The following is a 25,608-nucleotide window of genomic DNA, read 5'->3' as shown; positions in this document are numbered from 1 at the left end:
TAGCTTTTTTCAGTAGATGCCTAGGAGGTATCAAACAAAGGGTATGTGTTCAGTGCCTTCTATCAAACTAAACTTCTAACCCTGTGTGTATATATCCCCTCTTAGATAAAATATAAAAATAATTTGTCCAAATGTTTTTTTTTTTAAAAAGTTCAGTTGATGTTTTTAATATTAAAAAGGGAAAGTAATGCCCAGTATAACTTTGAAGATAGCATTAGAATTTCTTGATATTTGATATTTTCCTAGTAGGTAAATTGTCTGATGCTACAGATAATATTTATTGTTAAAGTTGCCTTGTTTCTTCATAGCCTTTAAAATTTGTGTTACTGTTAGTACAATCTAGCCAAATATAATGATTTTGGGTGCAAAGAGATTACCAAATCTCACTGTTTAGTCAGTGTGGCTTGCAAACATAACAGCTTACAGCTTTGTTAAGTGGTTGGGACTAGGTGGGAGGGAGAACTGGAAGGAGGGGCTTTGAAACACATCTAATTCTGCTTTCATATGTTAGGGCTGTTTTAATTTGTTGATTTCTTAAAATCACAAATAGAGCAGATAAGCTAAAACACATTTCCTTTCTTTGTGGTATTGGTAGCAGTCTGATACTTCCCTTTAACAAATGTTTCTTGACTTGCTGTGTAAACAAAGAAATAATTTTACACAACTGCTAGTCAAGACCTAGATAGTGTGCTGCTGGTCTGACACCTGTGCCATATGTCAAGAAGACTTCATGATTCATCCTAATGCTAACAGCAGTTTAGTCTCTTCATTTTGTGGAAGCTGTTTCTGGTGGTATGATGTATTGTGTCCAGTAATATTTTTCTGCTTTGTTTTTTGTAAAAGCCATACTCCAAATCAAGCAGCTCTGGTTCCCACACTTACTGATCTAGATCACAGGACGTTTTACTTCTGGATACAAGGGAGAATTGTCAGCTCAGAATACTGCTTGTCACGTTCAAGTGTGTTATTTATTCATAGTAAGAGAATGCCTAGGAAGGCACTCTTCTCATTTGTTCTCTTTTTCTTGTTATGATTGTTCAGGTGTCTTACTTAAATCACTATTTCCTGCAGTGCAGGCATTTGTCCTGGTGCTTCTCTCTTTAGGCCTCAGCATTAAGTGCAGAAAAGCAATGGGCAGTGCTCAAAAAGCATATTTCTCCTTTCAAGGTCAGCTAGGTAATTTCTATTCCATAAGGAACGGTTGTACTCTTCAGAGTGTGAGAGGTATTCACTTCTCTCTGCTAATGATGGAGAGGGCCTGAGGTTATTGAACACCTGTCTTATTTAACATTAGCCAGAATGTTCGTCTCTGATGTCTCCTTGGATGTTGGAAATCAGTAAACTGTGCAAACACAACTTTTGCTTGCAGCGGAGGAGTCAGTTCATTGTTAAAACTCATTTTGCCAGCTGTCCATTTATAAGTAGCTGTTTTTTATATCATTCTCTGAGTTTGATATTTAGTTTAGACCAGCAGTCTTGAAATCACTCCACAGACAGGAGTCTATTACTGGTTTTGATAAGATTCAATTTTCAGTTCATCTACCTTACCACAGACTTTTACAAGTAACTGATTTTTTTTTCCTTCAAGGTATTCTGTGTCTTTATAGGCATTGGCTGATCTGTGTGAGAAAAGAAGTGATTGTTTTTTAGGGCTGATTATTTTCCTTCCTGTGCACTGTTCTTTTCTGCATGAAATTTCATTCTAGCAAGTCCTTCAGACTATTTATCATTAGGACAGTTACCCATTAGGACAGAGATCTATCAAATCAGGTTTACTTCCAATTTCTTTTTTTCCATCTCATTTCAGATTACTTCCCAAAACAAGATGAATAACTGTTTTATGATGCAGTAGATCTCTGGGCTTATGGGCCACTAGGTGAAATAGTAGGCTATGACTTGGGTATAGATAACTTTTTGTTAAATTTTCCCAGTTGTCTCTTTTTAGGCAGTTCTTTTATACAAGGTCCTGTTGTATTTTGAAGCCATAAAAGGAAAGAGCACAGCACAGGCCTGTTGCAAATAGAGGGAGGTGGGAAGTGCTGGACAGTGCAGGATTTGATAAGACAGGATGCTTCCTAATTGTGGAGCTGCTGTGGCCAGTACATTCCCTGAAGGTAGAGGCCTCATGCCTTTGCAGTGGCACCATCCTGGAAAAATAGAAAAAGGGATCATTGATGATTGCTGGAGAAGACATATGCTGACCTAACTTTATTTCTTCATCTAGCACTTTTTTTCTTGATCCGGTAGTTCCTTTAATCTACTTATGTGACTGTTCTTTTGGAAGATGTCCTGGCAAGGGGGCCCTTTCATATCAGGGGAATGTTTGAAATATGTTCTCCTTGTTTTCAGAAACGATGGAAGGAGCTCTCTAAGGAGGACCAAGCACCAAGTTCCGAGCAGTCTCCTCCACACCCAATCAAAGTAACCACAGAGAAGTACAATGGGAACAGCATAGGCCTGGAGAACAAAGATCAGATGGAGAAAATAAACACTGACCTGTCCACTAAAGTTCAAGATATCACAGATGGGAACATTGAAAAGTAGGCAAGATAAAGAAACTTTTAAAAGGCAGATACACTCTCTCAAAAGGCTGAACTATTATCTGCTTTTCATACTGTAAAAAACATTCAAGATCTTTCTGCAGTAGCAAGGGAGAACAGGTGGTATTTGACTGACTTATTTAATGATTTTAAAAATACCATCTCAATGATTCCTTGTTATACGGTTTTACTGTTCAGGAATCAAAAGAAGGAAAGCAAATGTCTCCAACTGAAGCAGCTAGGCCTCACACTTTGAATGCTTTTTCTTAACAGATTGTCAGTGAACTTCACTGTGAAGTGTGAATGAGGTCCTAAAATTGTCCAGCATAATTTCATGCTGATTTTTAAATACAATGCTAACCTATGTTTCAAAAAATAATGGTTCCTCAGAAACGCAAAGGTTTTATCACATACTGCTTTCTGTGTAGTGGTTGAAGTTGTATTATTGGAGTCATGTATGTTCCAGCCTCTCTGCTCATGTTAAATCTACCTGCTGTGAGTAGGTTCCTGTGGTTTAGCTGTGTCAGGTGAATTTGCCTTTTTCTTAGGAATGCTGATGCCTCAGCTGGGACTGAGCACTGTGTCAGCTGGGCCTTCCCACATGTGGGTTGCCAAATGTTGATCCATAGCCAGAAATCCAGAAACTGGGTCAGGGCTGTGCCAAGCTGAGCCATGTGGTACACAGAAGGAGGCAGGGTCTGTCCCAAAGGGCTGCAGCCTGAGATGAAACACAGCAGTTCAATGTAGCTAGGCTGGAATTCCAGAATAACAACTGGCTCACCAAATGCCCCAGTGAGTTTCTTTCTGTCTTCTTGAGTGTTTTGAGGGAGAATGACGGCAATTCTGTAGATGTTTGAAGGAGCCTCTCACAAGAAGGAGTGAGGGTATGGGTATGTGTTAGAAGTCAGTCAGAGTTGGTTTTTGTGTCAGTTGTGCTGGCTTAGAGATTGTGAGGGCACTTCTGGAGACACAAATTACAAGGTTGTCCTGTTAATGAAACACAGAGAATTCGGGTTTTTTGTGTGTCCTATATCAAGATCTGGTTTGCATCCTGAGATGAGTACTATTAAACCTGCATGGAGCTGTGAGTCGTGGTTGGAGTCAGTGTATTGTTGACACTGGTGTGAACTCTGCAGTGGAGGCACCTGTTTAAATACTGTGACACTTGCATGTGGTACCTGGCATTGCATATAAAGGCAGCCTTCACACAAAACATCTCAGCCACCAAATGAGGTCACAGATGGGTGAAAGACTCAGCTCAGATAATTTAACTTATTCTGTTCTCTGTCAAACTCGTAGCTGAAGTACCATGTACATCTTTACATCTGTCCTTTACTTATTTGTGGGGCTTCACTTTCTGAAACTCTCTACGTCAAGGTGGTTAAAAGATAATAAAAGATTGCTTGGTTCAGATTTTATATACTGCTGCCATATGCTATTGCTGGTTAACTATTGGGAGTGTTGGAAAGAAGTTTGTTTTAATATTATAATAGCCTTTTTTCCCATTCTTCAGTGTAAGATTCACCTTTTTTTCTTTTTAAGTTCTGTACGAAAACGACTGCGGGAGGATAGAAGAGCAAACACAGCACAGAAGCTGCAGCAGATGAAGCAGAAGCTAAATGAGACTGAAAGAAAAAGAAAAAGGTGGTTATACTGGAAACCTATTCTCACTAAGATTGGGTTTGGTACACTGATTTTAGCTGGTGCTTATTCTTGCTGGAAAATGTATTTTCAAGAACATTCCTTGTAAGTGAACAGTAAGTGTGACTGCTCCAACAGCTAATTTTGCTGGAAGGTAATGATTAGGGGTGTGACTTTAAGCATAAACTCCTTATTCCTGGAATGGGTACAGACTGTTACATACAATAGAGAAGTGATGTAAACTTGATCTCATGTCGACATCTCAGGACTTTCCAATGCAGGTACTTAGAAAAGCGAACCGCTGCCCCCCACAGAATTGATGTTTTTTGTTTAATATGAGCAGGTACAAACTTGCTGCAACTGTTCATACACTTTTTAAAATGGTGTTCTGCTAGATCTTGAACAAATGCTGAACCATGGAGGTTTAGCTACTGAAGGCTGTCTGGATTTAAATTTACATGCCTGACATAAGCAATAAACAGTGTTGTATCATTTACATTATTAATGCAAAGAAGTTATCCTTAAATATGTGTAATGTGTAATGTACTAGTGACATGAACATAAACATTTTATATTCTTACAACCTAGGATAAATATATTTTATAATTGCATATTTAATCTTTTTGTAGTTCACTGTACTTTTAAAAACTCAGTTTGTACAGATTTCTGACCAAAAGAATTTCATTTTGAAACTAAATGTTATTATAATTTGTGCATGAAAAGAATAGTGCAACCATTCCCCATATTTGACTCTCCAGTTTGAAATGAGCAGCTAGGGGTCTGATGGAGCACTTGGCAATTTCTACTCTGTTAATTTGCATTCCTTATTTATTTTTTATAGTTTTCATTATTTAAGTAAGACTTGGATTTTTTTTTTAAGGCTTTTGAGAACTTAGCCCCCACTGAAAGTCATACTGTTGATTAATGTATTCAGACTTCAGCTACTGTTTGAAGGCCAACATTGTTCAAGTTACATTCCATTAAATGTAAAACATAATGTTTTGTGTGTCTATAGATTTTAATTGCTAGAAAGAACAAAAAGAATTCATCAGTAATAGTTGTAGAAAACACATCAAAGGAAACGGCAGTTGGAATTCCAAGGGTGGCTCTAACAGAAAAGAAATGTAGGTAGTGTTCTGCCTTACCCGGTGTTTTCAGCTGTATGGGCCACTTCGGTAGCTTCACAAAGTCTAGAACTGTTTTTCAAGTTCCCCAGCACTATATTAGAGACATGCTAGTAAAACACTTGATGACTAATATTTTGGGAGTATCTGCTACAGCCCCTTTAAAATTATTGAGCACTCCCTTTCCATTACTTGGGTAGTAACACTTTCTAAATAGTAATTCAACACAAACCACTTTCTGCCCTTTAAATTACCTTTAAATACAGAGATGGTATATGGCTGAATGTAGTTTCTTGTTCAAGCTGGGAACTGGTAATTTGTAGGATTGGATTGTACTTTGAAACAGGAATTTTATTTATTCAAGCATTGCCTTGTTGGGTAACTTCAGAGAAGTTCTATTTTCTCCTTCCGTTTTCTAAGCTTGGTTGTTTTCTGTTGGGTGTGGGGTCTTGGGGGTTTTCTTCCACCCCCTCCCCCATTTTGTAAAGCACTTTTTGGATTTACTGCTGAAAAATACTCAGAAGAGATGGATGATTATTTGCTCCTTATTCAAAGGAATTGATTTCAAAATTTTCCAGTATGTCCAAGCTTGATAGTCACTTATGAGACATGGGGCTCAATTACTCTGACATTTACTACACAAAGCTAAGTACAGTTTACTCTTTAAAATTCTCATTTCACAATAGCTGATACTATTCTGGACTATGTTGTTTGTATAGTAAACAAAAGCTGAAGGGTCCAGATGAGGAAAATAAGTGTAGTTTCATGGAGTACTGGATTCAGGAAGTTGTGCATCAGTAGAACAAGACAATTTGTTCCACGGTATTGCTGACCAACTGTGCAGCTTGAATAGCAAAATGACTGCTGGGACAGCTGACTGCTGGACATAGCACAGGCAGGCAGCTCATGTATTTTAAGACATTTCACAATTTTTGCAACCACAGTAACTTTCAGCCAGCAAGAAGACTGTCAAAAGATTTTTTTTCTTTTAAATTGAGGACAGGTTTTTCAGCATCAGCTGGAACTGATACTAGGTGTAAATGTATGTGCCTTATAAAGATATTTTGGTTATGGAAAAATGCATGGAATGTAATTAAAATGTTTTTGTAACAGAAATATTCCAGATTTTATTCTAGATACTTAAAAGCAGCTAAGGAAAAAGTGCAGGCGAAACTTGGACTGATACCACACTGTCATTTATTGCCCTTCTTTTGGCATGAGGAGGATTTCCTGGGCTACCAGTATCCTACAGGCACTGAGCTTTAACTGCAGCTTGTTTTTTTTTTTTTTCTTGATTCCATCTTCTAAATCCTGGCTTTTCAGTTTTCTTGATCCTGAGTAAGCATTCCTCAGTTCAGGGTGGGGCAGGGCAGGGGGCAGCCAATTCAGATCACCTCACACTGTTACCTTCTTGATGCAATAAAGCAGGACTTGCACATTCAGCAGTTGTTCTGTAAAAGTTTGGTTCTGTGTTTGCAAGTACCTTGGGAGTCTTAACTGTTAAGAATTTAAGGAGGATGAACCAGTACAAGCCTTGGACAAAACTATTTTGAACAGTGAATTGTTCATGATAGTATGAGAATAGTAAGGACAATCAAATGATTGGTCTCTTTGTACATTCCAGGAAATAATTTGGATAAAAATCTTTCTGGTCCATCACAAACCCTTAAAACCCAAAATCTGGAGGATTGCTTTCCTTGCTGCACACTAAGCCCTTGTGATACTTTATTATTCTGGAGGATTTAAATTTGCAGCAGTTCTGCACAGCTTGGATGTTAAGTAGGAACAAATATGGGCCAAAATGAAGAACTATCGATCCCAGTCACCTCTATCATAGGAAATGCTTTAAGGGTGAAATTGAAGGGCATGCCTTCTGACCCCTCCTTGATTTCTGGCAAACTGCTGGCTGGTCCCATGCTACTTCTAAAATGTCATTGGGCTCAATTCAGAATGTTACTGTGTTGGTTTTTCCTTTCTTCTCTGGAAATGCATCAGTCAAAATATTTGGTGCATAGTGGGCATCTCTGATTAAACAATGTTTGACTCTCAGATGAACACTTATGTACAAATCATGCACATTTTCATAAAAAAATACCTAGCAAACATTTGGACCTCCACTGCAAGGGGTTTGCAAGATTGGAATTAATCCTCTAGGTTTCCTATTTGTGTTCTTGGTGCAGGGACAGTCCACTTAGTGACGGTACATCTGTATTTTCCTTGAAATGTATTAAGTAAAATAATTTAATTCAGTGTGAAATAGCAATTTGGAAAAAAACTCTGGACTTGTTATGGAAGTGAGATGTTGCCAGTGAAATGTGGCTTATTCTGTTAAACCTCGAGTACTATGGTTTACTGACATCAGTTTATGTCCCCCTGAAAAGGGAAGAGGCGTAAATGTGTATGCATGTATGTGTGACTGGTTCATGCAGGCGATGAAAAAGCCTGGTTAGCTTTATGTTTAATGAATGTAAACCAAATTATTTAGTTTGCTGTTTGGCATTATAGTAAAACCTGAGACACTTGAGGACTGCACGAGAAACTAAATTAAAAATGACAAAAGAGGAAGTCTTCTGCAGGGCTGAGTGGCTTAAGCCAGAGGACGGTATTTGCAAAGGTGACGTGATACACAGTAGTCTTCCTGGGCCTTTTTGTTTGCCCCCAGAGTTTTAAGTCAGTCTTTCATTTTTATGTACAAAAAATAAAACATGTTCAAAATTGCATTTCTGTCTGAGTCTTTATTTAAATTGGAAGGATAAATACTTGGAAGCCCTCTTTCAATGTGTCATAACTGGTGGAGGAAAGCTGCTTTATGAATCAGTGTAGTGCTTGCAGAACTCAGACGCATTTTACCTGTAGTAGCTTGGGCATGTGGTGCTGTGAATGCCAAGGTCTTTTTCTGTAGACTCTGGGAGTAGAGCCTTCCCTTGCCTAAGAACAAAATGTCTAGTGCTGGGGTGTCTTTTTCAGTACAGGAAATCTTCTTCCTAGAAACAGTTACTTTTGAGCTGCTGTAGCAGAACTTGCCTCCAGAGCTGTGAGAGGTGATGTGTCTTGAGATGTAGCCTGCTACAGTCCCTCTGAGGCCCAAGGAGACTTCTGCAGTGCTTGTAGTTACATGTGTGAGGAAGTGGTTTGCTGGACTGAGACCTGTACTTGAGACTCTCCAGCAAGGATGTGCCTTATACCGTAACATTGAAATATGTTCTGGAAAAGCAACGACTTTCCAAGAGTAGTTGATCAGAGGCAGTAGTTGCTGCAGGGAACACATGAGAAGCTGTTTGGTGTTGACAGTGAGCTGCAAACCCACTGTCAGTTCTTAGCTCTTCTTTTTGTTGTTGTTTTTTATCCCCGTACTCTGTACTGAATCGGTGACTTTCTTTTGGTTGTATGTCGCAGGCCGAGACTGACTGACACCTAAGCCTTCGAGACTTGTGAATATTCTGCAGCTATAAACTGCAAATTATTGACATGCAAAGCGAGACATGACCCCCCTCTTCGGGAACAAAAAGTGAGGTCTGTTAAGTACCAAGAAGACCTCAGTTATCTGTTTACAGCGTAAACTGCACCGAGGGGATGAAGACCACCAGCAGCGTGTACCACTTTGCAAAACAAAATAATATGCCATCTTTTGTTTTTATAATGCCTGTATTAATGTAGAAAGATGTAAAAGAAATAAATTAGGAAGTATTTTGTTTTGTACTGCCATTCTTATTGTATTTTTATACTTTTTGGCAGCATTAAATATTTTTTTAAATTGATGATGTGCTGTTGTGTGCGCGTTATGTTAGGGAGAACCTGTTAAGAGTGTGTGTTGTGTAAAAAGAAGGGTTTTGCCTTAAGGTTTCCTGCTACCTGTCTTAACTGGAAAATGGTAAAATTATTAGAGTGTGCTTTATGCAAGTATTTTCATTAATGCTAAGTACTGTAGTTTGATTTAGGAGGAACTCTTGCACATTTCTTTTGTAATACACCACTCAGAATATTTGTTAATCTGACCAGTCGGTTTGGTAATCCTTTTTATGTTTGCTATAAAATATGCACAAAATGTTCAGAGTAACTGTGACAGGAAATTGTTCTCTTGGTGATGCTTTAAAGGGAGGAAAGAGGGAAAACCTTGCCTCTCTTGACCCATGATTGTCCATAGTTAACGGGAGCTGAGGAACAAAAATGAAGCGCACAAAAGTCAATGGTGTCTGTAATTAAACAGGTTTTGGATTGTGCCATTGCTGTGTGTTCTATGTACAGTATTTTCCTTCATGTCTCCCACATTCTGTCAGTGTTCTTGATATAGTCAGGATGGATTGGAAATGGGTAAGGCAGAGTGCTGCTTAAAGGAGTTCTTCCAATGAGTCCAGGAGGGTTTTCAGCCCTGTGCTGTAACAGAGCTGATCTCAATTCTGCATTTGTTCTCTGATGGTTTCAGATAAACCTTAACTCACAGAACTCTATATATTTTCTGTGACTGTCTAAACTGGCATGTGGTGATGTTCTACATGGAATTTGCACCTTGCATATTTTTAACAGGTTTTTGTACAAGTCATATTGTTACTGAAAATGAAGTGTGGAAGAGGAGGAAATCTAGGCCAACTCAGACAGTTTTTGCTAAAAAAGGCAGCAGCCTGAAATTTTACCAAACTTGGTCTTGAGGCCCATTCATGAAAGCAGTCATATTCAGAGTTGTGTTGAACTTGAAGGGGAAGCCAAAGCAGGGGAGTACTTAATGCTATTACTTGAGCTAAAGACACACTTGACACCATCCTGAAATAGTCTAAATTGCCAGTCTAGTTGGGTCCAAATTTTTTTTTCTTTACATGATTACCACTGTTCTGAGCCTATGCTGAAGGAAAAAACAACATTGTGACTTGATTCAGATTTAATTTTCAAGATGGTGCAGCTGTGAAGCTAGGAGTGTTTATAGCAAGGGATCAAGCTCTGCCAAAACCACTGCAACAAACACTGCTATTGTTGATTACAGGAACAGGGCCTGTTTATACCACTTGGGACATCTTTGGATAAAGCTCTCAGCTATTCATGCCTTTCACCCTTAGCTATGGTTTAGGTTTTCATTATTTTCAGAGCTGTGAGTAAGCATACAGTGCATGACTACTAGAAATGTGCCTGTGCCTTATTCTACCTGCTGCTATGACATACAACTAGTTTATCTTGTGGGGCATAGCCAGCTGAGTATCCTAATAAAAATGCTGATTGTCCTTAGTTTTTACATCATTTTCAGCTACTGAGATGCTGGAATAAAGTTGATGTCAGCCAACTCAGTGAACTGGCAAAGTAGATCAGGGTAGAATAGTTCCAAAACCAGGGTGTTGTTGGGTTTTGTTGAGTGCTGTCTTGTGACAGGAGAAGTCTTGCTTTCAGACCTGTGTACTTGTGTCGTTAATTTCTACACAGGCCCCGCTTCATGACTACTGTTGGGAAAGGATTTTAAAAAGTGAAGGAAGGGGAGAGAAAGGACCAAGTGAGTGTGTCTTTGTAACTTTTAAAGAAGTGATGTTAAAGTGATCAGACTTGTGAAAGGGGTTTTGTTCCAAATGAACAAGCTGTGATTAACTGACTGCCATTTTATTTCCCCATGCTCAAGGGCAGTGTTGCAGAGGTGTTTTTACTTTTGCTAGTCATCTGAACAGCACAGCAAAGGTGCAGCCTTGTCCTGCAGGAAAGTTTTATTGTGTGCAGGGGCTGCGCTTGCCTGTCCCGGGCACTGGAAGCAGGAGTGGCTCAGGGCCAAGGGCAGCGCCGCCCACAGAACTGCCGGCCTTGGAGAAGCTGCGTCCTTTTTCTTCTCGCAAGAATCTGACTGCCCTCTACCTTCTTCACAGGGAATAGGAAAGCCCTGAGGATTTTCTCTTTCAGAAAGTATTCCCAGTGTCCTCTTTTTCCCTTCTCAAGGTTTTGCTCTTGAGGAGGTAGTGAACATCTATGACTCACTTAAGGAAAGCATTGTGAAGCAAAGAACACCCCTTTCATTGCTTCTGTCTGGTCCTTCAGTCCCTCAAGACTTAATTTGCTCTCCTGCTCTGTATACACTTCGTAGTCACTTGGCTTAATTTGAATATGGTTATTTTTCCAACTAGCTTTAGGCTTATCAGACTTGCCTTGTGCTACACATGGCCTTTTGTTTTCATTCCCTGACTGCATCTGCATTTTGACTTGCCAGCTTACCAGTCTGGATACCTGTGGGAACTCCTAAAAATGTATTTTGGTTAATTCTCATGTCTCAACTCTAAAATTGACCATCCATGATCTGAAGTTGTTTTTAAATCAGCTGTGACAAAGCACTTCTAAAAGGTCAAAATTGAACACATAGCTAAATGCTATAGTGCAGCAAGTACCATGACAAACACTGAACATGTGAACTGTCCATCACACAACTGCTGTCTCAGACTAAGCCTGTAAAATGCACAGATACCAGACTGCCTGATATCAGGCAAGGTTCCCTGATTCCTTTTTATTTCAGAGCACTGTATTAATGTTCAATCTAGAAGGCTCATTGACCTAGAAAGCTTTCGTTTCAGCATCTTAGCAGCTTCTGGAAATGGAACAGAAGCCTGAAAAAGAGAGGGCTCAGGGGTAACCTAACTGTGGCCTCCCGGTTCCCAGAGGGACCCTACAAGAGAGCTGGAGGAGGACTTTTTGCAAGGGCATGTAGTGAAAGTATAAAGGGAAGTGATTTCAAACTAAGAGTAGGTTTAGGAAAATGGCAAAATTATTAGAGTGTGCTTTTGCAAGTATTTTCATTAATGCTAAGTACTGTAGTTTGATTTAGGAGGAACTCTTGCACATTTCTTTTGTAATACACCACTCAGAATATTTGTTAATCTGACCAGTTGGTTTGGTAATCCTTTTTATGTTTGCTATAAAATATGCACAAAATGTTCAGAGTAACTTTGTGACAGGAAAGTGTTCTGTTGGTGATGCTTTAAAGGGAGGAAAGAGGGAAAACCTCTTAGATTTTAGGAAGAAATTTTTTACTGTAAGGTAGTGAGGCACAGACTCAAGTTGCCAAGAAAAGTTGTAGATGCCACACCCCTGGAAGTGTTTTAAGACCAGGTTGGCTGGGGCTCTGAGCAACCCAGTCTAGTGGAGCGTGTCCTTGCCTACAGCAGTGGGGTTAGAACTAGAGGATCTTCAGGATCCCTTCTAACACACACTGTTCTACAACTCTATGCAGACAGAAAAGACAGAACAGGCTGTTACACTGCTTGCAGTCTCCCTAGTTGAAGCTACCACAACAGCATTGGGAAAAGAAGGCAAAACCAGATCACTTCGACTTTCACTTACCTCACCAGGAAGTCTTGAAAAAAAAGTTAAGACCCACAGATGATGTGAAAGTGGAGGGGTTTATCTTCCAAGAAAATCCATGCCTACATATCACTCAGTTCCCAGTGGCATTAAAAAGGAGCACCTTAAGCTTGTCCATGGCAGTAACACTTAACCAGGGAAAAAGGTTTCTTAAAAAATATTTTATTAGAAAAAACTTCCAACCAAAGTCACTCAATAAACAACTGTACAAAACATATTTCTTTGGTGAGTTTGTGAAAGTTACCTTAATTTCTTTAACTACCCACATCCACAAAAGAAATTTTTCTTAAATAAAGCATTTATGTAGACACCAAAGCAAGCTCCTGCTCCTTGGCAATTACTGTGTAATCACCACCTCAAGGGACACCTGCGACTCACAGCGAGTTCAGAGCTGATCAGAAGAGGGCAGGTGGGAGACCATTGCCAAAGAGTAAGCGCCAAGAACTCGGTATCTTCCACTGTGAAGAAGGATCTGTGGAATTGTTGCTCTGCAACAAACCCAGAATAATTAAGTTTTAAGTTGTAATGATGTAACTGGCACAGATATTAAAATAATGGGCAGCAGTACAAGTGTCAGTGTCACGGTGGGTTGCTTTAGAGAAAGGCACTGGAAGAGAAAACTCCATCAAACCTTTGCACAATTTTTGCCCACACCTGTCAAACAAAAGAACTGGTGTTCAGATTTGTTTTTTCAGGTGGGGAGACTCCCAGTGAGATTTTAATACAATTATATATTTTATTTGGCCAAAATGAACCCATCTGGACTGAAGAAAAATGAAAATAATGGATATAAAATATGAAAGCAAGAACTTTGGATCAAACAATACTTACTTCACTTTTAATTAGCTGGAGCCATTCATTTAGATAGTTAACAAGAACAAATGCATCAGGGATGTTGTCTCCTTCTGAGCAAAATTTCAGAAGAACTGCCATTTGGATTCCCTCTGAACAGCTGCAACAAAAATGAGCATGCATTTATATTTTGTTTTTCAATCCACAACAATTGTATTTATGTATTAAGAGCAGCAATAATATGCATATATCTTGTGAAAACCCAAAACCAAAAAGGAAAAATGTATGGAAATATATATATATATATATATATATTCCTCTCCAGATTTCCTTGATTGCATTTTCACACTTCATGCTCTTTTGCTTAGTCTTGAATTTGTTCTTTAATTTTCTTTTACTTTTCAAGGCAGGAATCCTACATCTTGCAAGTGTATTCAGGCCTTTAACATACTTAGTTTGCATTTTTTTGCTGGTGAGGTGCTTATACGCATCCTTTGATACAATCACTCCTTATCTTTCTGTATATTTTAAACCAGTAGTTTTGCAGGCTGTATATCACTGCTTCGCTCAGAATATTCTCATTTTTTAATTGAGATATTAAGATGGTTATTTAAAATTTTTTTACCTCAAATCCTGGCAGGTCTTTTCTCTTGCAACTGTATACTGTTTCCATACTGAAGTCAGTATAAAGGTAAGCATGGCATTAGTAACTTTGCTGCTGTTGAATGCAACAGTGCGGTCAGGTGTCAAAAGTAATAATTAAAAAATAAAAGTCAATTTTCCAACTGACACAACCCATCTTTTGCAGAACCACACAGTTGTGCTATAAATGGGTATTAGTTTCTAAAATTTAAAAACTCAGCTTTCAGCACAACTTCTGATGTGTGCACCTTTTAACAAAACCCCCACATCTAATTTTTTGGCTGGCCCTGAAATCTTAACTCATTCATAGTGTTTAGAATTGTTTGTGGGTTTTTGGGGTTTTCTCTGTAACTGACATTGGAACTATTTGCCTCAGGAAACAGTTTTAGTTAAAGTAGCACAGGTACAGGAATTCTACTACATACAAATTGTGGTTTGGATAATATCAGATACTATATTGATTGTGATCATAACTGTAAATTTAGACTTCATTATTTTCCTTTAGCCTATTCACTTATATTTTTATCTTACTCTAACTTTATGATCCAGGACTCCCTATTTCTCTTCCTCTTAATTATGGGCCTGACTTGGAAGAAATTATTTTCCTATAAAGCTCTGTTCTACAAAAAGGACTTTTCCTATAACATAGCAGTTTATAATATAAAGTACTAAAAAAAAAGATTTCTGGTTTCTTTCTATGCTTATCTTTAGGCAACTCACCTCTCAGTAAATAATAATTTTGTGATGCCACCTCCAGGTATATGCAGAACTTTGTCTGTATCACTTACTCCAGGGTAAGCTGCTACTTTTTCCATTTCTTTCCAGTTTAGCTCCTTCATGCGGCTTCCAACTGCTTTCTCCAGATCAGGTGTGAGGAGGTAGCGCAGTGGTGTCCTAGAAACAAGTCAAGGGTGCATTCAGTCCGCCAAGGAAGGACACTGCCCCAGTTATCACTTGTGGCAGACAGAAGGTGCAAGCAGTGAGGACCTCACACCTACAGGGAAGAACTGCTCCAACATTCTCTCCCTCTTCAGATCAAAGTTAGAAAGTAAGTCTGTGGCCTCAAAACTGTACAAACTACTCAACTTTCTTTCACAAATAGAACTTAGGTACCCTTTTAGAGGCTCAAATAACTGGAAAGTGCCAAATGCCTAAGCACATATATGGGGGAACTGCTTATGGTTGTTAAAATAATCTACAAATAAATTGTCCTTTTTCTTCCTTCAGATTGAAGTGATTAATTCAAAATCTGTCAGGGTAAACTTAGACTCACCATGATACAGTATTTTTAGTAACCTCACAGTACTAATACATTCAGACTTTAGTCAAGTTAAAAGTATTTTCTGAATGCACTACCCTCACTCTTTAGTAAATCTGCTATAAGGCAGTTGTTCTGTGGTGCTGAGGGAGCTTGGAGGGTTTAAATCACAACTTATGACTTAGACCTCATCAAATAACCATCAGTCCCTCTCATTTCATTCCATGTTAGCTGGCTATCCTGCAATTGTATGGATCTACCACTATATCTGGGACATACATAGATCTAAACCTCCTTTGAGGCCCTATACATTTACAGAGTCTGAAGATAACAATTGCAGAAATACTGATTTTATTTGTTTCTCATTAAATCACCAATTATGACGTCATCAATCAACAAGACATGCCTGGTTTTTGGATGGGTAATAGCTAGTAAAAAAATTGCAACCTTGTAGTTGCCTCCCAACAAATAGTAACTGGTAACCTCCTATTAAAAAAAAAAAAAATGACAACTTGCTGTATCAAAGAAAACCTTTCAAACACAGAATGATGACAAAGATGTCAGAAACAAAGCAATATTGCAATCAACTGTTAAAAATCTAACCTTTGACCTGAATGTCAGCAGTTAATCCCTAACATTGCTTGCAGCCACAAGAAGTTAAAACTGAGGCAATGCAGGGCAGCTGCAATTTACTTGCAGCTTTTCATTTGATCAGTACTTTTGACACTAGTAACCCAGAAAATTCAGAGACTAATACTGTATAACATCATGTTATAACAGCATACTAAGCATTTTATTACCTATATACACATGCAAGCAAAAGCACCCTGCAAAAGTACTCATTACTGGACGCAGAGGGAAATATATCAGTCAAGAACACCCAGAAACATCAGTTGGGTCTTTTAAGGACACAAACATACCCCAGAAGCTGCTCATCATCACGCTGGTACGCATGGCTGCTAGACAGAAGGACAACCCTGGCATATTTGCTGCTCTTCACCCAAGAAAGCAGGGTTTCACAAAATGGCCTGTACTTGTTCTTTATGCAAAGACACAGAAAAAGAAGTAAAACACTTACTGTGTCCTTAACAATACTAGGTGTTATATATAATGTTTAGCAGTGATGTAAATTATTCTTCATATCCACTTAGTCTTCAGCCACAGATAAATTATTAGAAAGCAGAGAACTGCCCTAGTTGTTTACTTAAGCAAAACAATATGTAGAATTATAAGAATTATCAAGACCACATCAACAACAACAGTACCACCTGTTTTGTGTGCCATTAATAGCAAAGGAAAAAGCTTTAGAGCAAGATGGGGTGGCAGAATCAAGCAGTATTTTGCCACACTTTGAACAGCTAAAATACTGCACCACAAATTTTTTTTTTCTGTCATGCCATTCTGCTTATTTTAAATTACAGCTAATTACAGACCAGTTAATGAGCAATATTAAATTCCTAATTTTTACCAAACAAACACAGTTAAAATGAATATAGAATACTATGAAATAATTAAATTGGCATGGCACACACACAAAAAAATAAAGCTGTTACAAAGAACACACAAAAACAATAAATGTAAAGGAAATAAAGAACAAACTATCAAAACCCACACCATTTTCCTATTTTCTTGACTCCTATTAACTAAGGAGATATTTACACTAAAATCTACCAACACAGGCAGCTGTTGTGGGGCTTGGAAAAACAAAAGCAAAGCCTCAGCCCTCAGTGAATGCAGAAATCAGTAAAACTGTACCAACTGCAGAAGGTGTTACAGCATGAAGTAGAAAAATAATTTTGCCAGACCACTTAATATTTGCCAGCAGAACTATTCAAACCAAACAGTGAAGTAAGAACAATCAATGAACATACATACCTTTATAAAAGGTGACCTGATCTGCAGAACTACAAGTTTCTTTGAAGGTAAGGAGTACACTACAAGAAGAAATCATTAACTCTTGTTAAGCAGAAACTGAGAAAGAGATCTGGGTTTGAATATATCAAGAATTACCTCATTTACAAACCAGGATAATAAACCTTTCAGCTATCAATTCATACGAGAAAGCCTGATAACATCCACTGTGTTAAAAACACGTATTTCTGTGCATTGTATTTTCATCAGACTTAGTTTCAGTTGTACTAAATTCAAGGATTGAATTACGAAGGATATATGAAGATTTTCCTCCCATAATGATGCAGATAATGTATGCATCTTTGCAAAGAGTGACAGATTATTCTGAGATTTTTGTGATTTAAGAGGGTAAAAAAATAAATACAATGATCAATATAGGGAAAGAAACTAAGAATTTGTAGGGGGAGTGGGAGAAACATTATACAGGGAAAAAGGTATGTAGGAAGGAAGAAGAGTTGATAAGTATCCTTCTAAATCAGAAATTAAACTTGTATTCTAATAATTTATTTTAAGTATGTGCACACTTGATAGTGCTTTGGATTAACACCACAGAGAGTTTTGGCTGCACTGCAATATGGCTCAAATTCAACATTTCTTGCTGGTTCCAAATGTCAAATTAATTTTCCAAAATAACAATAGCAACAGTTTCCTCTGTGAAGGGTAAATATGTTCCTATCTATAGGTTTCTGCAGCTGTTATTACTGACCTTAATTTAAGCACATCAGCAAAACTTAACAACAAAAAGGTAAATGTGATATTCTTGCATCTTATGCCTCCTGCAAATACCTTTAGCATTCAATACCCACCTTCAGCATTTATACTCAGCTCCGTTGAATTTTCCTCTGCTGTTGCATATGGGTTATTTCCAACCATTGGCACCAGGCAATCGGTGTAGAAGTAACCAACTTTAGTCATGTCAAGTGTGGAAATCACCAGATCTATTGCCAACTGACCAACATTTCCCACGGACACTGCTGGCTGAAGTAACAGAATGAACCGAATTACAGCGTGCTTTGTGGACAGCATAAGGTGCTCTTCAAATAGTGAAAGCTTACATTCCTTAAAATCTGGTCAAACATGATTTCTAAAAGTGGCTGCTCATCCTCTGGCAAAGGTGACTATTTCCTACCAGAAGAATTGGTAAATACAGGATTTGGTCCCTGTCTGACAAAAAACATCCTGGCCACTTCTGTGAATAATCCTGTCTCCCTGTAAACTGAAAGGACAGCTTGGAAACTTACGTCCTTCCCCACATTTTTGGATTGAGAGAAGGTAAAAGCCACTCAAGCAACTGATGTGAGACTGGCAAACCTCACTTGATGCCCAAATGCAGCACTGGTATTACATATTAAGCCTCTAAATCTCGGACTGACCCATAAACAAGAGTAGGTTGTTTTTCATTTTTTTAAGGATGAAAATTATAAGGGTGCCCTTAAATTAATTTCATAGGAATTGCTGTGGGTTATCATCAAAGGGGCCAGATACTGATGTAATATACTGACCTAATATGATGGCACAGAAAGAGAAAGTCAAGAGTCTATGTCCTTCCAAACAAACTATTATGGGAAGACAACCATAAAGGGTTCGGTTGCTTTCCTTTAATTTATAATCAAATCTAAGAATTGTAGCTGCTGCCCACTGCGGAAAGACACCGTATTTGAGGCTGACAGAAGGTGAAGGAGGCCGCGGCAGCACTGGGTGTCCCCACGCCCTGGCTGGTACCCAGCTCCCCGCCAGTCCCACGCGAGGAGCTCGGCAGTGATGTGCTTCCTGCTGCTTGTCAGCTGACCGGGAATGACTTCCTGCGCAGCCTGCACAGTCATCCCGGGCTGTGCAGCCCTCCCTGGGAAGCGATGGGGTTCCCTGCCGCTAACTCGGCAAGGGGAGAAATGCCGGCTTTTGCCCCTCCGCAGCCTGCGCTGGAGCTCTCGCCCCACACTGACATCGGGCACATGACCTGATGTCACACCATGTGTGAAGGCGATAAAAACACTTCTAAAACAATCCTAATCCGAGATGTAAATGTAGCAGAATGATTTATTTTTTTTTTTTTACATTGTAAACATTTATATATCGCATCTAAATGAAAAAAATCCCAAGCTTTTATTGCAGTGGCAACCCAGGGGTGCTGCAAATCCAGTAAAAGCACATAGGGCGCACGGATTTTTAGAGCAACAGCATATAGCTATAGCTCTGAAATAGCATATAGCTGTTGCTCTAAAATAAAACATAGCTGTTGCGGCTTAGCACTGATCGTCTTGACAGGGGCAAACACAAGGTTCTGAGGAGAGAAGCTGACAGAAATGGAGAAGACCGAGCTAAGCTCTGCTGCAGACAGAGCCCTCTAAACGCTCACTTCCTCGGCAGAACACCCCACAGATTCCACGCACACCGCCTGCCCTGCGACTTCTCCGTTTATCCCACGTCCAAGTGCCCAGGGATGGCCCTCGGGCAGGGCAGGGAGAGACACCAGAGCCCCCCGTGTCCCGTCCTGTCCCACAGGAGCGGAGCGGAGCCCACAGCACAGGGACCGGGGACAGCGACCCCTCAAACCCACCGAGGGCGGGGGAAAGGGGAAGCAGGAGCGTGACTCACCATGAGCAGAGTGAAGCCTTTAAAGTCGGGGGCGGCGGAGCCCCCGCCGCGGTCGCATGGAATGAACATGCCGGCCTGGAAGGGAGGAGGGAATCAGGCAGTGAAGAAAGGAAGGAAGCAAGGAAGGAAAGGAGGAGGGAGGTAAGGAAGGAAGAAAGGAAGGAAGGAAGGCAGCCGGGCGCGGATGCCGCACCCACGGGCTGCCGCCGGGGGGCGGTGGCGGCGCTGCCCGCGCTCTCTGCGCGGCGGTTGGGGCTCGTTCCCTGCGGGGTCCGCCATGTCGCTGCCTCCGGAGAAAGCCTCCGAGCTGAAGCAGATCATCCACCAGCAGCTGCTCAAGGTGGGACTGGCGCCGCGTCCCGGCGCCGGAGAGCCTTCCCCTGTCTCTCAGGGGGCTGTGCCGGCCCCCGTGCCGGTGTCACCCGGCCGCGAGTGGCGGCAGCGCCCGCTGAGGCGGTGGCGGCGCGCGCCCGCTCCGGCGCCCCGCTTTGTTTTCCCAACTTGGGTCTCTCGCTGCAGGTGGTTTCCAGGCGCCGCTTCGTCATTTTCTTGTTGCTCTTTGAGCGAGGGTCTTGAACTGATAAGTAAGGAGGCTGTAACTCCTATATCGCTTGTTAGTGTAGGGGTGAATATTCCTACGTGTCACACAGGAGAACGGGGTTATGGAGCGAGTCCAGAGGAGGCCAGCAAGATGCTTAGAGGGAAGGAGCGCCTCTGCTTCGAGGAAAGGCTGAGAGAACTGGGATAGCACAGCTTGGAGAAGGGAAGGCTCAGTGGAGACTTTATAGCAGCCTTCCAGTACCTGAAGGAAGCCTGCACGAAAGAAGACAGACTTTTTACCAGAGCATGTAATGACAGGACAAGGGGAGATGGATGAAAGAGAGTAGGTTTAGATTAGATATTAGGAAGAATTTTTCACTGTGATGGCTGCTGAGGGGCTGGAACAGGTTGCCCAGAGAAGTTGTGGATGCCCCATCCCTGGAAGTGTTCCAAGGCCAGGCTGGGTGGGGTTGTGAGTGATCTGGTCTAGTGAAAGGTGTCCCTGCCCATGGCAGGGGCTTTGGGATGAGATGATCTTTAAGAAGTTTTCCAACAAGGTCATTCTGTGATTCCGTTTCAGGTATTGGTGGCTGTGTCCTTAACATCCTTCCAGTGTGAGAGTCAGCTCTATAAATTCATCTGCTTTTACAGCTCAGATGATGCGCAGACTTCCTTTTGAGCACAGGGAAAGCCTGCAAGGGAGATCTACTACTTTTGTGCCTTACCTATATAAAAGCATATTTTTTCCCTTAAAAAGTAAGGAAGTATTATATTAGGTTTGAATTTTGAGGGAGACAAGAAATTAGAACAATGACCATTTTGTAATTGATGGATTTACAGACCTTTTTGTAAGGAGGGAAGTTTAAGGTGGGTTACTGTCAAAGAGCAGTGAGAATGCCTATGTTTTGTATGCTTGTAATTTTTTTTTGAAAGGATCAGTGTTTTGGTGTAGTTAATTCTGTGTTCCTAGGAAAACACCCTTAGCCCTACAGACTTAATTGGCAAGTTGTACCTGCTGCCATACGGAGAGCTGGCATTTGTAACACGTAGTGAACTTCCTTTCAGATGGATGTCCATGGGAGGATACGAGAAGTTCTTGCTGAGACTATACGAGAAGAGCTGGCACCTGAGCATCAGCAGCTGTCCACGGAAGACCTGATTAAAGCCCTAAGACAGCGGGGAATCATTGATGATGTTGTGAAGGAACTTAAATTTGTAACTGTAAGTGGCTTTTGAAGAGAAGAAGTACTTCTGCTTGTTCCTTTCTCTGACATGGTGTTTTGACAAAGTTAAACTATGCTTCTTCTGGAGGTTTGTAAGGATGTTACTGATTTGAGACATTATAGAAGTAGAGAAGATTAATGGATATGCTGAAATTGGTTTGGTGATAATACTGCACTAAAAATATTTGTTCAGTTTTAGAAGGGAGCATACCTTAGGAATGGCATTCAGATTAAATGGAGGATTCTTTAATTTTTAGAAGACTGTAGTAAGAGCACTGCTGCATCCCTTGACTCCTTAAAAAGTCTTAATTGTAATTCCAGGATGTGAATGAAACAGAGAGGACTTCGGCTCCAAAACCATCAACACATTTTGTTGACAGAGAACCACCAGTTTTGAAAAAAAGTATGTTTCTTGTTTATTTAAATGTTTGGATCATAGTTTTGAAACAAATTTGAAATCTATGATTTTTGTGCTCTGAATGTCAGTATGAACTGGCATAAGGGTATATGTTTCCTCTGCTTATCCACATGGAGTAAACTCATGTAAGCAGGAGCAGCAGCAATCAGTGTTGTATTAAATACAATTTATTATTATTATTCAATTTACTTTACACTAAGATAATTTCCATATATTTTAAAATAATCTTCTCCTAAGCACTTGTCTCAAAGAAGTTTCTTTTTTTTTGCTAGTCTCCTCTTAGTTAGCTGATATTTAACAAATTAAGCTTTTTTAAGATCTGTTTGTAGTCTCTTCATTTTTATTGCTACGCTTTACAGCTAACATAGACCCAACACGGAGGTATCTTTACCTTCAGGTTTTGGGTGGAAAAGCTTTTCTGGAGCATCTTCAGGAACCAGAGCCTCTGCCTGGCCAGATCTGTTCTACCTTCACTCTGTGTTTACATTTTCGAAACCAGCGCTTCCGTTCCAAACCTGTACCCTGTGCCTGTGAGCCAGATTTTCAGGATGGTTTTCTACTTGAAATACACAGGGATAGCCTAGGTAAGGAATATTGTGGGCTTAGAGCTGATGCTGTTGGAATTTTTTCTGACCTAAGAGTTATTGTGAAATATGTTTATATTATTTAGTGGATTTATTTCCTGTTTTTTGTGTTGTTTTCCTGAGGAAACAGATGACTGTATTGGGTTATGCCACTTGTAGATCTTTCTCTGCTCTTGCTCTTTTCCTTCTTTTTCACTCTAACTTGAGATTGCCCAACTTTATCCATTCTTAAATGTTAATTCCATTTTATTTTTTTGTGTGTCTGAACTAGTTGCATTGCAGTACTCAACTACAAAGTAATTTTATCTTCTCTGTAATCTCTCTGTAGCTCTGTCGTAAAATGAGTGTGGTTTTAGAGATGGGACCATTGGTTACACTCCTGGACTCAAGATCTTTCTTTATACTTAGTACATAGATTGTGTTTTGTACTTATTACATACATTGCATTTTGTTGCATACTGTTTTAAAATTCTGATGAGAACTTGGGATGATAATATTCTTGCTATCTTATTTTGGTTTAATAATGGCAGGTGATGGAAGTAAGATGGTGGATGCAACCACTATGTTATCTATATGTGACCCAGTGCATATGGTACTGATCAAAACAGACACATTTGGTGAGACCACACTGGTAGCATCCTATTTCTTGGAGTGGAGGTCTGTCTTGGCTGCAGAGAACGGCATAACAAACGTTGCTGTGGAACTCCTGGGTGTAGGTAAGCATGAAAAATAAGTATGTTATGAAGACTTAAAATTTGGGTACTGAGCTTGCTTACAAGCTTAAAGCAGTATTTTTGATATAATTTTTTTTTTCTTCAATTCAGAAGTAACTGTAAAGTATCCTTAAAAAATGCCTAGTAGACTTAATGGTCAGATTAATTTTTCTGTTACCAAGCTGCTAAAAATGAGCATTCCAGATCCCATGTAAAAATGGTCCCCATGTCTGGGAATTCTCACTATTGATTATTGCAAAACCTGGTTAAGTTATCAGAATCAAACCAACCAATCAAAAATCCAGTAGTTCCATCTCCAGGAATAAATCTGATCGGTGCACTGGGGAGTAAAATCCAGCTTGTGTGCCTTTCATAGCAAATTAACAATTGCTGGAGAAAGGGATCTGCTCCCATTTATCCCAGTAGCTGGAAGTGTCTTATCTGAATGGCTTGGTTTAGGTGCTTAGCAGTTAGTACACACATGTGTTTTTGTGTGTCTCTTGTCCCCAGTCCTCTTCTCAGGAGTTCCAACACAGGTTGTTAGGATATGATTTAGTGAATGAAGACTAGGTCTCTCATGACTTCCTACAAGTCTTTTTACAAGAGCAAGTAATGACAGGACAAGGCAGGATGGATTCAAACTGAATGAGAGTAGATTTAGATGAGATATGAGCAAGAAATTATTTCCTGTGAGGGTGGTGAGGCACGGGAACAGGTTGCCCAGAAAAGCTGTGGATGCCACATCCTGAGAAGCGTTCAAGGCCAGGTCGGATGGAACTCTGAGCAATGTGATTTTGTGGAAGGTGTCCCTGCCCATGGCAGTGGGGTTGGAACTAGGTGATCTCTAAGATCCCATCCAACTCAGGCCATTCTGATTTTAATTTTCTATAACGACTTGAAAATGCATAGCAAATAAGTTAAGCTTAATTCTCAGATGGGTGATGGAGCAAGTTAAATTTCATTCTCATTAGCTTTTTTCCCAGGTAATAAAGTATCAGTCCAGTAAATCCAGTGTTTTTTCTCCTCTTCAAAATCCTGTCATTGTACAAAATGCGTCAAGAGCATCAAAGGATGCTGCCATCTCACATAAACAGATGAACTGTTATGCCAGGCTTCTGTTACTCGTATTGCATGTGGACCCATTTGTAACATGTTTTTTAATGCTTATTGTTGTTTATGTAATTTCAATTTCAGCATTAGGCAACAACATTAAGTTGAAGGGGGTTGTTCAGTTGTTTGTTATTTTGGAAAGTTTTTTAAGTTGAGTAATCGCTTCGTGTGACAGACAGGGTCCTTCATAATGAACTGCATCCTGGGGGAAGATGAACTTCACTTATTTCCAACTATTTAAATTTGAGCTACTTGTGTAATCAGTAGGAATAGGCACATTTACAGTATGTGATTCTCTGACTTGATTTTAGATGCCTATTCTAGACATTTCTAGAATTCCATTCTAGAATTCATTTCGTATGTCCCAGTAATGGCTGCAAACAGGGCCTTGGATAATTGTCTTGAATGTAGACAACTGTGCTTTTTTTGGTCATATTATGCTTCCTTACAGCCTCATTTGAGTTTGAAATTTAAATAAAGATTCTTACTTTGTCTATGTTTAAAGAAGTTTACTTTTTGTGATTATATAAGGCTAACATACATATTTTAATGGTTTGCCCCTGCCTGGCCAAAATAATCTAGGCAAATTAAATATGAGAGACCTGATGAAAACTTATTTTGTTTCAAAGGTACAGAATCAAAAGTTTCTGTTGGTGTTTTAAACATCAGACTGGAAATGTATCCACAGCTTAATAAGACACTTTCTTCAGAAATAATTAGTACTCAAGTAAGTAATTTCTGGGAGGCCTAACTTACTCTTTTGTTGGTGGGGGAGAAGAACAGAATTGTAGATGTTGAGGACTGTGGGGTTTTTGACTGTTTAATACTTATTTATTTTTCTTCTATTAAATTTAAATATAATTACCTTTTTTACACTACTTTGTCTATACTGGACATTACTCAAAATATTACAGTAATGGGTTTTTCTAATTACTTTTATCGAAACCTCTGAAGAAAAAAGAAAGATGCAATATATCTAATTTTCTTCAGGTAGCAAAGTGTTTTCTTGCTCTTTCCCATGTGAAAGAGTAATTTCAAGTTAGCTATTCTGCTTGGAAAGCCAGTAAATGTTGGCCTGAAGGTGCATGCAGATATTCTTCTGCACATTACAATCTGAGCAATCCTTCTGTGCAGAAATGCATTACTTAAAATGAGCATTACTTCAGTCAAGCCTAATATATGAACCTACAAACAAGAAAT

At 39.6% G+C, this 25,608-nt stretch overlaps 3 protein-coding genes across 6 annotated transcripts in view; 2 read left to right on the top strand and 1 right to left on the bottom strand.

Annotated features, from left to right (window-relative positions):
• PTPN2 (protein tyrosine phosphatase non-receptor type 2) overlaps positions 1 to 9,063 on the top strand; it is a 30,043-nt gene extending 20,980 nt beyond the window's left edge. The window contains exons 8-10 of one of the 2 annotated variants that reach the window (XM_005517279.2): positions 2,350 to 2,540; positions 4,083 to 4,184; positions 8,702 to 9,063. In XM_005517279.2, the coding sequence (XP_005517336.1) occupies positions 2,350 to 2,540; positions 4,083 to 4,184; positions 8,702 to 8,723 (315 nt within the window). In that variant the 3' untranslated portion in view covers positions 8,724 to 9,063. Of the gene's footprint in view, positions 1 to 2,349; positions 2,541 to 4,082; positions 8,026 to 8,701 lie in introns of those variants that run through there. The other variant, XM_005517278.3, reaches the window with a different exon arrangement.
• Positions 9,064 to 11,233: 2,170 nt separating this feature from the next.
• Positions 11,234 to 19,957, bottom strand: PSMG2 (proteasome assembly chaperone 2). Its single transcript, XM_005517277.3, has 7 exons — positions 19,821 to 19,957; positions 18,032 to 18,203; positions 17,190 to 17,248; positions 16,235 to 16,353; positions 14,777 to 14,950; positions 13,454 to 13,574; positions 11,234 to 13,110 (listed from the first exon to the last, which is right to left on the bottom strand). Exons 1-7 carry the CDS (start codon positions 19,887 to 19,889, stop codon positions 13,018 to 13,020), a joined length of 807 nt encoding a protein of 268 aa, XP_005517334.1. The 5' UTR covers positions 19,890 to 19,957; the 3' UTR covers positions 11,234 to 13,017.
• A 47-nt stretch (positions 19,958 to 20,004) lies between these two features.
• CEP76 (centrosomal protein 76) overlaps positions 20,005 to 25,608 on the top strand; it is a 15,091-nt gene continuing 9,487 nt past the window's right edge. For 2 of the 3 annotated variants that reach the window (XM_014256908.2, XM_005517276.3), the window contains exons 1-6: positions 20,005 to 20,160; positions 21,426 to 21,581; positions 21,905 to 21,986; positions 22,361 to 22,585; positions 23,116 to 23,301; positions 25,038 to 25,135. In XM_014256908.2, coding sequence (XP_014112383.2) covers positions 20,005 to 20,160; positions 21,426 to 21,581; positions 21,905 to 21,986; positions 22,361 to 22,585; positions 23,116 to 23,301; positions 25,038 to 25,135 — 903 coding nt within the window. Of the gene's footprint in view, positions 20,161 to 20,984; positions 21,117 to 21,425; positions 21,582 to 21,904; positions 21,987 to 22,360; positions 22,586 to 23,115; positions 23,302 to 25,037; positions 25,136 to 25,608 lie in introns of those variants that run through there. The other variant, XM_088065520.1, reaches the window with a different exon arrangement.

The sequence above is a fragment of the Pseudopodoces humilis genome, chromosome 1 (genome assembly GCF_049639895.1).
Source record: "Pseudopodoces humilis isolate 2021_Gansu_Grassland_sample_001 chromosome 1, ASM4963989v1, whole genome shotgun sequence".
Taxonomy (NCBI): domain Eukaryota; kingdom Metazoa; phylum Chordata; class Aves; order Passeriformes; family Paridae; genus Pseudopodoces; species Pseudopodoces humilis.
This window is presented reverse-complemented; position numbering and strand designations above follow the sequence as displayed.

Bases quoted from the DNA above. Each gene is read 5' to 3' on its own strand.
- PSMG2 (XM_005517277.3), bottom strand. From the start codon at position 19,889: ATGTTCATTCCATGCGACCGCGGCGGGGGCTCCGCCGCCCCCGACTTT. The intron at 17,249-18,031 runs GTGGGTATTGAA...TTCTTCTTGTAG, and splicing joins GCTGAGTATAAATGCTGAAG to TGTACTCCTTACCTTCAAAG. The intron at 14,951-16,234 runs GTATGTTTGTGT...ACTTGTTTCTAG, and splicing joins GATGATGAGCAGCTTCTGGG to GACACCACTGCGCTACCTCC.